General features: G+C 42.4%; 1 protein-coding gene across 1 annotated transcript; it reads right to left on the bottom strand.

Moving 5' to 3' along the window:
- Positions 1-2,709: 2,709 nt before the first annotated feature.
- On the bottom strand, positions 2,710-3,453 carry LOC308487454 (protein NipSnap homolog 3A-like; the record flags this gene model as incomplete). Its single annotated transcript, XM_081025692.1, has 2 exons — positions 2,710-2,874; positions 3,025-3,453. 2 exons carry the CDS (start codon positions 3,451-3,453, stop codon positions 2,710-2,712), a joined length of 594 nt encoding a protein of 197 aa, XP_080881818.1.
- Between the last annotated feature and the right edge of the window lie 10,224 nt (positions 3,454-13,677).

The raw sequence follows: 13,677 nt of genomic DNA, 5'->3' as shown, positions 1-13,677 counted from the left end.
TGAATTGTCACAGCTTTCGACCCTACCCGGGGTGATTTTCTTCTCCTTCTTATACCCTGTGACCTCTTCCTGCATGTGGCTCTCCCTGTGTCACTGACCGGTCACTGAAATTTCTGTTAGGGTTTTGCAGTTCCTTCCGCAGACGACTACAAACATGTTTTCTTACTCTTCTTCATCATCCATTCCACACTTCTCCCTCACGTATTTCCCCGCACTCTCAGCACAGTCCTCCTAAGCAGTTTCTCCAGCAGACTGGCTACTTTCCCCGTTGGCCAGCCCTCTGCCCTCCAGCCCACGCTGCGGAACCTGTGCTGGTTGTCCTCCCGCTACTGCTTCCCGTCCCCATGCTCCCTGACATACTCACCTTCCCTGATACTGGAAAGCACCCTCCCTGAGGCCTGCCTTCTGGCATGTGAAGGCATCTTCAGCTAATTCCATGTGGCAAGAGATGCTATTTATGCCTTTCCGAAACCTCATCACTGGGGCAGGAAGTGACCAACTTCCTGGCAAAGAACTGCCAAGAACATCTTTCCAAAGGGAAAGAAAGAGAAAACATATCTCTGACGTACATAAATGGTTTCCTCACTTTTAACTGGCTTGGCCCCAGCCCGGTGATATGGCTCAAGGCTGAAGAGCTTCTGCCGGTGACAGAAGCACACTCTGTGTGACCCAGGGCCTTGGATGTGGCAGGTGTTTAGTTAGCCTTGACTGAATCGAGTTGAACTTCCTGGGGCTGGAACCCCGTTTCCGATTCTGTTTCTGCTGATGCTTTCACAGGTGCTGCCAAATATTGATTAATGCATAAAGTTAAATTTTTTGCTACAGCTGAGGATTCAGCATGTGTCAGAATGTTGAGTCAAGCAAATCGTACCACAGGTATAGAGAGGAATGCCAACTTGATTTTAGAAAGAAGAAGGGTGTAACAGGGAGCCAGAAACCTCCTACCCCACCCTGACATAAGGAAAATCCCACCAAAAAAAAAAAAATCTGTGTTGACTGGAACACACGAGAACTTTGTCTCGCTATTATGAAAGAGATAACTTTTAGGGGGAGGGCACATAAAGAGACTCCTTCTAAATAGTGACATGGTGATATAAAAGGACCACAAACTCATGCTCTGTCTATGGTTGTTATAGATGCTGTGGGGGCTTGTTATACTCTAGCACTGACTGTAGGTGAAATCATTGCTGACTTCAGTGTCGTTTTGAATTATTATTACTATATTTTTTCAAATGTGCCACCCCAAATTCTAGTAGTCCAATGTGTGCCTCCAGCTCAAAATGTAAGAAGCACAACACTACAGTCACACGAGACTCAACAGTACCAGCCTCAAGGGCCAAATCGAAGCATTGGTCTTCAGGGGATAAGTCCCTCTTCCTGCTACAAGCTTCTTGGTCACCATTGCTTGCTTCATCTCACCCAGAAAACTGCTCAATAGAGCTTTCTCCCAGGGTTAGTGGTTTCAAGGTATAGCCCTGCTAATCTAATTAACTAATCTATGCTAACATGCAAATGACTTAGGCCCTCCCTGCCATGCAATGTACACTTTCTCTCTCTCTCTTTTTTTTTTTTTCAGAATGAATATGTAGGCTTTTATTAGGGCAAGCGTTTCTATAACCATAAAATCTCTTTAAAACAAATAAATGTCCAAGTCGCTTTGTTAAACAGTGATCCAAAATGAACAAAAGTTAATAAAATCAACTACAAATGAACACATTTCAGCATATAAAACAGGTCTTCTGAAGTTTTTTTAACACTGAGACCTAATTACATTATTTTCCAAATTATAGTGACTAATAATGTGAAAACCATAATTAATACAGATGGCATAGGTGTACTGTACTCTCCCAAGGTAGAAAAACATATTTGATCTAATATTCTTATGAATCTAATTGATATCACAAAATAAATTTTACTGCAAAATTTCTTTTAGATCTCAAAAAGAAGACATAATGGAAATATAGACATTGCATGCAAATAATTGTAAAATATTTGTGGGGACAGAGCCAGGAGTGCAGTTTCCAGGCTCTCGGCCTCACATAGAAAGGTGCTGGCTCGGGTAGTAAATGGCCATCAACTGTGATTGGATGGCCATCAGCTGTGGCTAGTTGGCCGTCAGCTGTAACCGGTAAGCCATTGGTCACTAATATAACTGCTGTGGCTACGCTGGCAGAAAATGGGGGCTAGCAAGAGCGGATTGCAGAGAGGTGGATGCCACCGGCGAGAATATAGTGATATGATTCCCCTACTTATGGCTCCATGGGTGTTCCTTTTTGGCCTCACCATATCCTGTGTTCTTATGTGGGGAGCGGGAGCAGAGACCCCGCCTGACACCCCGCATGACAATATTGTCAGGCATAGAAGTGTAGAAACGTTATTGAAACATAAGAAAAAGCTATAAAGTGAAGGGTTGTCAAAATAGAGAATAAGAGATCTTCTGCAACAAATGAAAACTCAACATCATGAAGTAGATAGCGGCAGCTATCTCTAATGTATCATAGCTTCAGAAATGCCACGGAGAAAATGAACAGAGATATTTCCTGAGGCGGTAAAGACAAACAGCACAAGTGGCTTTAAAAATGCAGACACATCGCGAATTAACTTACCACCTTCTTCAAATAAAAGTGAGAACCTCTTGGGAGAATTTAAACAACATTAGCAGATACATCTTATGGCCGTTCATGAAATGCTCCCTGTGTCAGTGGAAAACTATTTCAGTGGTGAAAATGACGTAGGAATCAGGAACATATTCTGCTGAGACACTAGGTAATTGACACTTTTCCACAGAGCTGCCACGACTCTGGGGTCCTCATGGGACTGACGTCTCCCAGCTGCATGGCTGTCTGCACTCTCATTCCACCAAAGAACATGAACTCTGTTGAGGGCTCCCTATACTGTGTGGAAAACGCCAACTAGTTTCGAGTACCCTAGATTGACATGGGCATTGACTACCCTTTTAAATGCGTCACCCCACAGAGCTGGTCCACCTGGTTTCATCTGAAAAGTAACCAGCACATAGACTCCTTCTTTTGCAGGCTTTTTAAATTTGCACCACAGTACCAGATAAGTAATCTCACTCTCTTGTTTATCAATAAGAGCCAAGTTTGAAATGAGAAATTGGTCTTGCCATTCCTTATCTTTGGCCAAGGCTTTCCGAACTTCAGTTCGAAGAGTAAAATTATCATACTTCCAAATATGAAACGCCTTATTCACTCTGCCTCCAAATTCTACACTCCAGTATCCAACCAATTCAGAGTGAGCTTTTCGAAGATGTACGTTTTTCTTAAAATTTTCCAGAAACTCATTCATCTTTGAAGGTTTAAGGCAGTAAGTATGGAATTCATAGAATGTTCCATCGTGTTGTCGGGGGCCTGTAGCAGAAGATGAGCACACCTGAGGCACAAGCATCTGTGTGGCCAGAGCCTTAGTTAGGCTGCTTCGGGCAACAAGCATGATGAGGCTTGGAGTGCTGAGAAGGACAGCCTGCCTGTATGTTTTAGTAGATTCCTCTCCTTTTGACTTCACAATTGGGAAGGAGAAAGCGACGGGACAACTGGCAGACACAGGCTCGGGGCAGGGCTCTACACTTTCATGTTGGCATCAGAACACCCAACTCTCTAGTGCTTGTGAGGGTAGAAGACTGACACATGAGGAAACCTTGGTGGGGACATACTTCAGCACAGGTGTGGTCTTGGAATCTTCTTTATTCCCTCCTGGCACACCGGCTCTTCTCTCTACACAAGTATTCTTCATTGCTGCAATTTGCCTGATTTGGCTGATTGACAGGCTTTTCTGGGTGAGAAATAAAGGTCCCAGGGTGTTTTCCCTAGCAGTGTCCCTTAAGATAGTGTTCAGGAAGGTTGTCTTGGGGAAGTGGCTGGTGTAGTGATGATTTATGCCATAACTCCCTTTCCACACAGAGCTTGTCTTTAACTTGTCACGGTATACCTTCAAATAATTTTTTATTATGTCATGTATAGTGAAATAAACTTACAACAGTATACTTCCATTTCCTCTCTCTTATCTTTTGTGCTATTGTTGTAATATATTTTATTTATTTATTTATGTATTTTTAATTTTATTGGGTAACGGTGTATTTTTTCCAGGGCCCATCAGCTCCAAGTCAAGTACTTGTCCTTCAATCTAGTTGTGGAGGGCACAGCTCAGCTCCAAGTCCAGTCACTGTATTCAATTTTAGTTGCAGGGGTGCGGCTTACTATCTATCCCATGTGGGAATCAAACCAGCACCCTTGTTGTTAAAAGCATGCACTCTAACCAACTGAGCTAACCGGCCTCCCCATTGAAATACATTTTATTTCAATGTATGAGTATGCTATAAACCCCAACATACATTACAATTATTCTTGCATTAATCAATTATCTTTTAAAGAGATTTAAAAGCAAAATTTTGTGGGTGTGTATTTAGCCTATTTAATCATTTCTGACACTCTTTATTCCTTTGTGTAGATCCAAATTTCCATCACTTTCTGGCTGAAGAACTTCCTTTTACATTTCTTCTAATGAAGAGCTACTGGCAAAAAAGTCTTTTGACTTTTCTTTGAAAAAGTATTTATTTTGCTATTGTTTCTGAAGATATTTTCATAGGGTACAGAATTCTAGGTTGACAGTTTTTTATTTTTAGTATACTGTGTTTCCCCTAAAATAAGACCTAGTCAGGCCATCAGTTTTAATGTGTCTTTCGGAGCAAAAATTAATATAAGACCCAGTCTTATTTTAGTATAATATAAGACCGAGTATAATATAATATAATATAATACAGGGTCTTATATTAATTTTTGCTCCAAAAGACACATTAGAGCTGATGGTCCAGCTAGGTCTTATTTTTGGGGAAACACGGTAGTAAAGATGTTGATCCACTTTCTCTAATTTGCAAAGTTTCTGACAAGAACAACGCTATCATTCTTGTCTTTGCTCCTCTGTACATATTTTTTCCTGGGACCACTTTTAAGATTTTAATTTTTGTCATTAGTTTTAAGCAGTTTGATTGTGATGTGACTTGACGTAATTTTGTTTGTTTATTCTTCTTGGAATTTATTGAACTTCTTGTATGTGTGAGTTTATAGTTTTTTTATCAATTTGAGGAAAATTTCAGCCGTTATCTGTTCAAAATATTTTTCTATCTGCCCTCCTTTTCTGGAACTCAAATTACAGATATGGCATACCACTTGATACTGTCTCACAGGTAACTGAATCTCGTTCTCTCTCTCTCTCTCTCTCTGTCTTTTTTCTTTGGACAGTTTCTATTGCTGTGTCTTCATTTCACTGATTCACTGTGTCATCTGATTTGCTCTTAATGCCACACAATATATTTTTCATTTCAAATATTGTATTTTTCACTTCTAGATTCATTTGGATCTTTTTGGTATATTCTATTTCTCCCTTAATTGTTTTTATGTTTTCCTCTATCTACCTCAGCCTGTGGAACATGTTTAGAATAGTTCTTTCAATGTTCTTATCTGCTAAATCCATCATCTCTGTCATTTCTGGGTCTATTTCTACTTATTGGTTTTTCTCCTGGTTATGGATAGTATTTTCCTATTTTGATGTGTGCTTGGCAAGTTTTTCTTGGCTGCAAGATATTGTGAAGTTTACAGTGTTGGGTACTAGATTTTCCATGTTTCCCTGAAAATAAGACCGGGTCTTATATTAATTTTTGCTCCAAAAGACGCATTAGGGCTTATACTCAGGGGATGTCCTCCTGAAAGATCATGCTAGGGCTTATTTTCCAGTTAGGTCTTATTTTGGGGGAAAACACGGTTGTTGTAATCCTTTAAATGGTGCTCTACTTGTTCTGGCATGCAGTTAAGTTACTTAGAGTCAGTTTGATTTCCACAAGGTTTGCTTTAAGCTGTATTAGGGTGGGTCCTGAGCAACAGCTAATTTAGCCCCACTATATGACAATGCCCTTCTGAGGACTCTTCCTGATGCTCTGTGCATTATGAGGTCTTTTCCACTCTGGCTAATAGGAGCAGAATTCTGTGAGCCCCAGGAATTTGCAGGGCTCTTGCTTTCCATTGTTGTGTATTCCATACCTCCAGATTCATGTGGTTCTTTTCCTCACATGTGCACAAATCAGTATTCAGCCAAGGACTCAATCTGTAGATCTTTGGAGCTCTCTCTCTGGGCAGGTCCCTCCTTTCTGATATTCTACCTCTCAAACTCTAGCCAGCTTGGCTTCGCTGAACTCCGGTCTCTCAATTTGGTGAGATCTCCAGGCTCTGTTTGGGTTCCCACTCCCTACACTGCAATCTGGAAACTGCCTCCAGCTAGTAAGCTGAAGCAATCATAGAGGTGACTTGTGTTTCTTCCCACTTCTCTCAGAGACCACAGTCCTGTGCTGACTAGCATCCAAGGTCTGAAGCCATTGTGTCACAATTTGTTCAGATTTTCAGTTGTTTAAGATAAGAGAGTAACTCCCTGGAGCCCCTGTTACTCCATCATGGCCAGAAGCAATTCTCTCAATGCAGATTTAATTATATAGCGTATGCATTTTACATCATGATGTTTTCACTTAACAGTAGAGTTTGGTCATCTTTCTGTGTTATTGCATAATTTTGGCAAACATCATTTTAAACTGTGCATACATTCATTTACTTATCAAATAGCCATTAATTGAGTAACTTCTATGCTCCAGGCTCTGGATAAAGCAGTGAATGAAACAGGTAGGATTGCCACCCTTGGGAGCTTGCACTCTACTGGAGAGAAGACAAGTAAAAGATAAGAAATAAATGAGCAAACCATAGAGCGATAAGAGCTATAAAACAGGCAATATGTTGGAGAGTGACAAGGGCAGTTATTGAAGACAGGGAAGTCCTCTCTGAAGGGATAATCTGAAATCTAAGTCCTAAATGATTTTATAAGCTGCCTGTGTCGAGTGTTCTGAGCAGAGAGAATGTAAGTGCAAGAGCCCTAGGAAAGAAGCAAGCCTGGCATATTAGAGGAACAGAGAAGAGACCAGTTTGGTTAGAGTGTAATGAGCAAGGGGGCAGAGTGTACCAGATAAAATCAGAGAGGTGGACAGGGGCCAAAGCTTGTGGGGCAAAGAATGTCATGCCAGTGTGTAATTTATTTACTTAATTATACCATTACATAATTGACTTATTCCTATCCTGTTGAAACTTCACATTTTTGCATTTCAAAATGTTTTATCCTAAATAACACTAAAATAACATCTTCGTGTTTGTGTATTATATACTTAGAATTATTTCAATATGGAATTGAAGAGTCAGAGGGTATGTAGCAGAAGCTGTTGCTTCACCTGGGATCCCTTTGACAGGCAAAAGTGTCCTTCTTCCAGCTGCTGACAACTCACACCTTGAACAACTGGAGCTACCTCCCCACACGCCTGAGAATTACACCCCTCCACAGCCTACAGCCAGTGACTGACTGGTGTGGGGATATAAAAGTACTCATCTACTTGCCTCGATGCAGGATAAACTCTACAGTGCCACTTATATGCTAGGTCTCCTGAAAGGACCAGGTGGAGGTCACATTTCTCCTGAAGCCACTTTCTTGCTTAGCTTCTTCTCATTCCCTATTATGTTCCCCTCTCTCCCTTTCAGGATTCTTCTAGAACACTCCCCCAAAAGTCACCCGCATAAGAATCCCCATCTCAGACTCTGCCTCTAGGAACTTGACCTAAGACACAATATAAATGTTTGAAGATTTCTGATTTACCAAATCCCTATTAAGAATTCTGTTTTTAGGGGTGGCCGGATGGCTCAGTTGTTTAGAGCACAAGCTCTCAACAACAAGGTTGACGGTTCAATTCTCATATGGGATGGTGGGTTGCGCCCTCTGCAACTAAGATTGAAAATGGTGACTGGACCTGGAACTGAGCTGCGCCCTCCCCAACTATATTGAAGGACAATGACTTGGAGCTGACGAGCCGTGGAGAAACACCGTTCCCCAAAATTCCCCAATAAAAATTAAAACAAAATAAAACAAAAACCTCACATTCTCATTTAAAAAAAAAAGAATTCTGTTTTTAGAAACTCTATGTCCACTGAAGACAATTTAAGATTTACCCAGTTACCATGAAGGGTAAGAAGCTCTTGGAAGTGGCAGATAGGTGGTTAAAGGCTAACTGAAGGTCCTGAGGTGAAGGACTAATTGCAGCAGATTGCTACGTATAGAACGAGGATTAAGATTCTATTGGATTTGGATGGTTTAAGAACACAAGTCTGTGAAGATTTAGGAATAGCCAGACATAACCTCAAGTGAGACTAAACCATTCGAGAACATTTACGTGAACTTGCTGCTCCTTTTCTCAGCAACATTGAGAGCCTGCAGATTACCTCGCTGGTCCCAGATCACATATCTCATGCCCAAGATCTGATAGCCAAAAGAGGCAATCTTTTTCTTTTGCCTGCCTTGTCTCCTTCTTTACTCACTGAAGTCTGCCATTTGATTCCAGAGGTCCTGTGGCTTTAAGATAAGAGGACAAGAGAACAAAAGCACTAAAGCCAGAGGTGAGACAAAAAGTCAAAAGAAATACGGGGACAAAATGAGAGATGGAAATGAGGGTTCAGATCACGGGAGGAAAACTTACGGTATCCTGTCCCTTCAATCATGGTTCTTTTTTTCCTCTTCTCTATGTGAGCAGAAGATGGTCAAATGGGAAAGCTAAACATCGGCAGTGGCCAGTGCACACACACGTGCGCGCGCACACACACACACACACACACACACACACACTGCTATTCTTCCCCACTTCCCCATCTCCCCACCACCTTCCCATCCTTTGAAGAAAGGATCTTAGATAAGGGAGCCTTTGCAGTGTTGGGAAGTACTCTGTTATTGAGAGGCTGGACAGATTCCAACCTAGCTTCCACAGTAGATGGTAATTCTACTGCCAAGCATTTCTGAAGAAGCCAAGATCTATAATCATTAACAAATTCAACCAAATGTCAGGAAAACAAGAAAAGACTACGTGCAGGCAGGCAGTTAGTCTTACTCTGGATTCTTGTGTTATCGCTACCTACATCAGAACGAGAATAGCAGTGATTAAGTAAGTACACACCTGAATATATCCCTTGCATGCTAAACACATAGTCCTTCAAACTCTAAGGTGGCATGTCCTTTGAGTTGCATTTCCAGGGTTGTGGATGGGTCTCACTGAGCCAGTCAGGGTTAATAACTAAGATTTGCACAGGACTTTACAGCTTCCAAAATACTTTCATAAATATTAGTATTTACCTGCCACTCATCTATAAGGTCACTAATCTCATTGTTGTTTTAATTTTTTCACATGAGTATATTGAGGGTCAGAGCAATTAAATAACTTGCCCAAGATCCCATAACCAAAAGAGGCAATCCTTTTCTCCTGAGTCTAAATCCTGCACAGTTCTCACTCGGCCTGCCTTGTCCCCTTCTTTACTTACTGGAGTCTTTTTGTGTCTTGATGTTCAGGGCTAAGTGTTCTAAGATCCTAGGAAGGGCAATAAGGAGTTGGCCATCCTTGGACTCCTGAAAGCATCCTTTCTGTCTCAAGGGGACTTTCTCATACTTGATGGGAGAGGAGCATTATATCCTGCCCTTTTTTTATTTTAAGGTACAGCTCCCAACTTCCTGATGTAAGAGACACTTCTTTCTCTGCCCGATTTGCTCCCAAGATGGCAGCCTCTTCATACCAATAGGAAGATGACAAGCTATGTGAACCTACCCCTGGGAGCAAAAGCACTGAGCCCACGTAATCCCCAAGGCATGTAGGAATTCAGTGAGGGCATCTCTGGCCACTGTAAATGTTGGGCACATTGTTTTATAACCTGCCTCCTGGCCCCCCTTCTCACCCCCACCTGAAGAGCTACCTGTCTTACTAATCTGGGATGATGGAATGCCATTTCTTTCTCTCATTACCCTAAATTAAATATCATTAGGAAGGTAAATGCTCTGCCTAAAACTAACAAATCACCTAAGACATTCCAGAGACAAATTTAAATTATTTTGACATCATCTGTGCCTTTGGATTATCCAAGCTATTGCTGCTTTCTCTGGCAGGAATAACTGAGAACTGACACTAAAAGAAACTCACCTGTAGCCCAAAGACCTAGGACGTAAGCCAACTTGCAGACCAGGTGTAAAGCCTGCTGTGGGAGGGAGGCTACAGTGAGAGCATTTGGGAGAATTTGTCATCCCGAGGCACATGCTGATGGTAATTTTCAGCATTTGCTAGCTCTGAGTCATAGCAGAGCATGCTTGCGTTGTGGGGATAGACCCAGCTCTGGATTGGACAACTTCCCAAGGCAGACTCACCCAACAGGCCCGGGAAACTCATTAATCTTCATCAGGGTGTGATTACTGTTGCCAGGCCAAGCCCTCACTGAGCACAAATGCCCTGCTGAGAATCCCAGGCTGGGACAGGTAGGGACAAGACATGTCCAAAGAGAATATAGAAGAGACTCTAGACTGCAGGCTTACCTCCCCTGCTCACAGGAATGGAGGCAGCGTAGTCCAGGGAGGGGAGGGCTGAGGCTCTTATGTAGGCAGAGAGGTAAGAACTGAAGGAGGACGGGTGGCTTGTCCCCCCTCCCCGGTAGTCATGCCTGCCATTCCTTGGCACCGCAAATTGAACTAAACAGTCATGCTGGTCTGTTGGCTAACCTAAGAGGTCCCCTGAGGGTGATTAGAGCTAGAAGATTATGCTTCTCTGGTCAGCAACACTGAGCATGGACTGGGAAGAGCCCTGCCTCTATTTTGGAAACAACCAGGCAGAGATGCAAGGGAAGGAAGTGGCGGTTTCCTAGGAACTGCTGTGGTAACGCACGAGAGTTCAGGGTCACAGACCCATGAGATCCGTATAGGAACAGGCTGTGAAGGTGCGCTGTGAGCTAGTCCCACCCATTCCTAAAATTTTGTAATTCCAGTGTATTGGAGGAGGCTGGATAAACATACATTAAAAAGATACAAGTGCTAAGCAACAGAAAATGAAGTGGTGGCATGAAGTCTCGACTTTCTGCTTTGACCATGATCTTTGTAGACTGTGGTCCAAAGCCAGGCCTCAGACCACTGACAGCAGGGCAAGGACTGGACGTAGCAGACAGAGGGTGTCGGTGTGAGAGGAGACATGATTCTAGCCAAAATTTCAGACAGGTGGTTATAGAAGAGATTGGAAGGAGAAAACTCTGTAAAAAGAATCCCCCTCTCCCTCCTCCTTTTTTAACCTGAGGCTGAAAATCTCTTCTTTCCTAAGGAGAGAGAGTCTGCTATTGTTTCGGTCAAGAAGTAAACTTCCCCAGGCTGAGATGATTCAGGTGCTCCTCCTGGAAAGGGGCTGGAGGTGAGAGAGGGGTAGATGCGGAGGATTCAGGGCTGATTTTGGATTCACTCCCTCGTCCGCAGTGATTTAGGCAGCCCAGGACCCTGTCTTCTGTGGGCCAAAATCCTGAGGTAGCTTCCTCCGTGTAAGCACTCAGGCAGTTGTCATGTGGCTGGTCTGAGATGCTTCTGTGACTGCTCTGTAAATGTCCCACGAGAAAATCGTTTGGAGGATAGCTAGGGAAGGGAAGAGGTATGATGTTCTACAGCTAACCAGATTCAGGCAGGGCCGGGAAAGTTTTCTAGAAAAGAAGATTTCAAATCTGCTTGACTGAGGAAGGGAGGCTCTCTTCTCTCTCGTGCAAGATCTGCAAATGCATCTCGGTGTACGCTCACCTCATCCGCAGTGGTGGTACAGCTTTTCAACAGTCAAGTTGGTTGAAGCTCCTTTAATGGATCAGCGTGAGCCAAGGGGCTTTACCAAACTCCTACTGCTTAAGGAGACTAGGTGGTATGTTGAAAAGCACCTGCGTTCTCTTGCCAGAAACAGTTGGGTTCAAGTCCTGCCTGGGTCACTTATTAGCTGTGTCTTGAGTAAGTTGCTTGACCTCTGTGATTCCACAGAATTCTTAATTACTAAATGGGGACAATCACTCCACAGAGTTGGAATGAGAATTAAATGTGACAATATACAGCGCTGGGCAGAAAGCAGCTCCAGCTATTTCCTTTCTGTGCATGTCAGAGACAGAAACAAGGTGGGAGGGCAGGACCTGAAATGGAGATGGATTTAGGAATTGGACGAACAGGTGTGCCCAACTTGGGGCCTTATCTGTGCTTTCCTCTAATAAAGTGCCATCTGGAGGTGAACCAACCTAAACCCAGGGTGTCTATCCAAGGTGGCAGACCCTGACTCCACAGACTCCTCCACATGGAATCTGAGATAGGCCCAAGACACATGAGTCACATGGCCCAGGCCTCACCAATGCCTTTGGCAAACAGAGCTGCTGAGCCTCTGCAGCTGTGCCTGGACAACATAACTCAACAGGGCATTAAAACTCAGAGGTGGTGTCTTGGCTCTATCTGTGGTGTGTCTCCTTGGCATTGATGATACGAAATGAAAAATAATTCCAAAGGGGAAATATTAGTTAAGGTCACAGGAACAAACTTACAGTAGATAGACTTTCATTTACTTCTCACTTTTCAGCATTATTTCTTTCTTTTCTTTTCTTTTCTTTTTTTTTTTAGGGGTTTGTTTCTTTTTTTTTCTTTTTTCTTTTTTCTTAGTTTCAGGTACACAAGACAAAGTAATACTTAGACGTTTATCATTTATATCCCTCACACTGTGTGAACCCCACTCCACTATCCCTCTGACATCGCACAGAGCCATTACATTTCCACTGTCTCTATTCCTAATGCTGTACTCTGCTTCTTGTAAGTATATACATATATATATATATATATATATATATATATATATATATATACATAAAATTATAGTTGGCATTTATTATTGTTCAGCTTCAGCTTCAGGTGTACAATGCAGTGATCAGGCATCTACATCATCCCTGAGATGGTCTCCCTAACGAGACAAGTGTCCATCAGATACCCTACAAAATCTTTACAACATTATTGATTACATTCCCCAAATTAATTTTCAAAACCCCGTGGCCATCTTGTGGTTACCGACTGTTTTCTAATCCCCTCACCTTCCCCCTTATCCCCACCCCCTCGCCCATCTAGCAACACCGAGTTTTTCTTCTATGTCTCCAAAACTGTTTCTGATTAGTTCATTCACTAATTTTTTCCTTTAGGTTCCACATATAAGTGAGATCATATGGTACTTGTCTTTCTCTGTCTGACTTATTTCACGTAACAACATGTCCTCCAGGTCCATCCATGTTGTTGCAAATGGTAAGATTTCTTTCTTCTTTATGGCTGCATAATACTCCATTGTATAAATGTACCACAGTTTCTTAATCCAGTCATCTACCGATGGGCATTTCAGTTGTTTCCATGTCTTGGCTATTGTGTATAGTGCTGCAATAAACGTAAAAGTGCATAAAGATTTTTGCATTGGAGTTTTGGATTTCTCCGGATAAATACCTAGGAGTGGAATTGCTGGATCATAAGGTAGTTCCGTTTTCAGATTTTTGAGATGCCTCCATACTGTTTTCCATAGTGGCTGCACCAATCTGCAATCCCACCAACAGTGCACTAGCGTTCCCTTTTCTCCACATCCACGCCAGCACTTGTTGTTTGTTGATTTATTGATGGTAGCCATTTTGAATGGGGTGAGGTGGTATCTCATTGTGGTTTTTATTTGCATTTCTCTGATGGTTAGTGAGTTTGAGCATTTCTTCATATGTCTGTTTGCCATCTGTATGTCCTTTTTAGGAAAAT

The sequence above is a fragment of the Rhinolophus hipposideros genome (assembly GCF_964194185.1).
Source record: "Rhinolophus hipposideros genome assembly, chromosome: 19".
Classification (NCBI taxonomy): domain Eukaryota; kingdom Metazoa; phylum Chordata; class Mammalia; order Chiroptera; family Rhinolophidae; genus Rhinolophus; species Rhinolophus hipposideros.
This window is presented reverse-complemented; position numbering and strand designations above follow the sequence as displayed.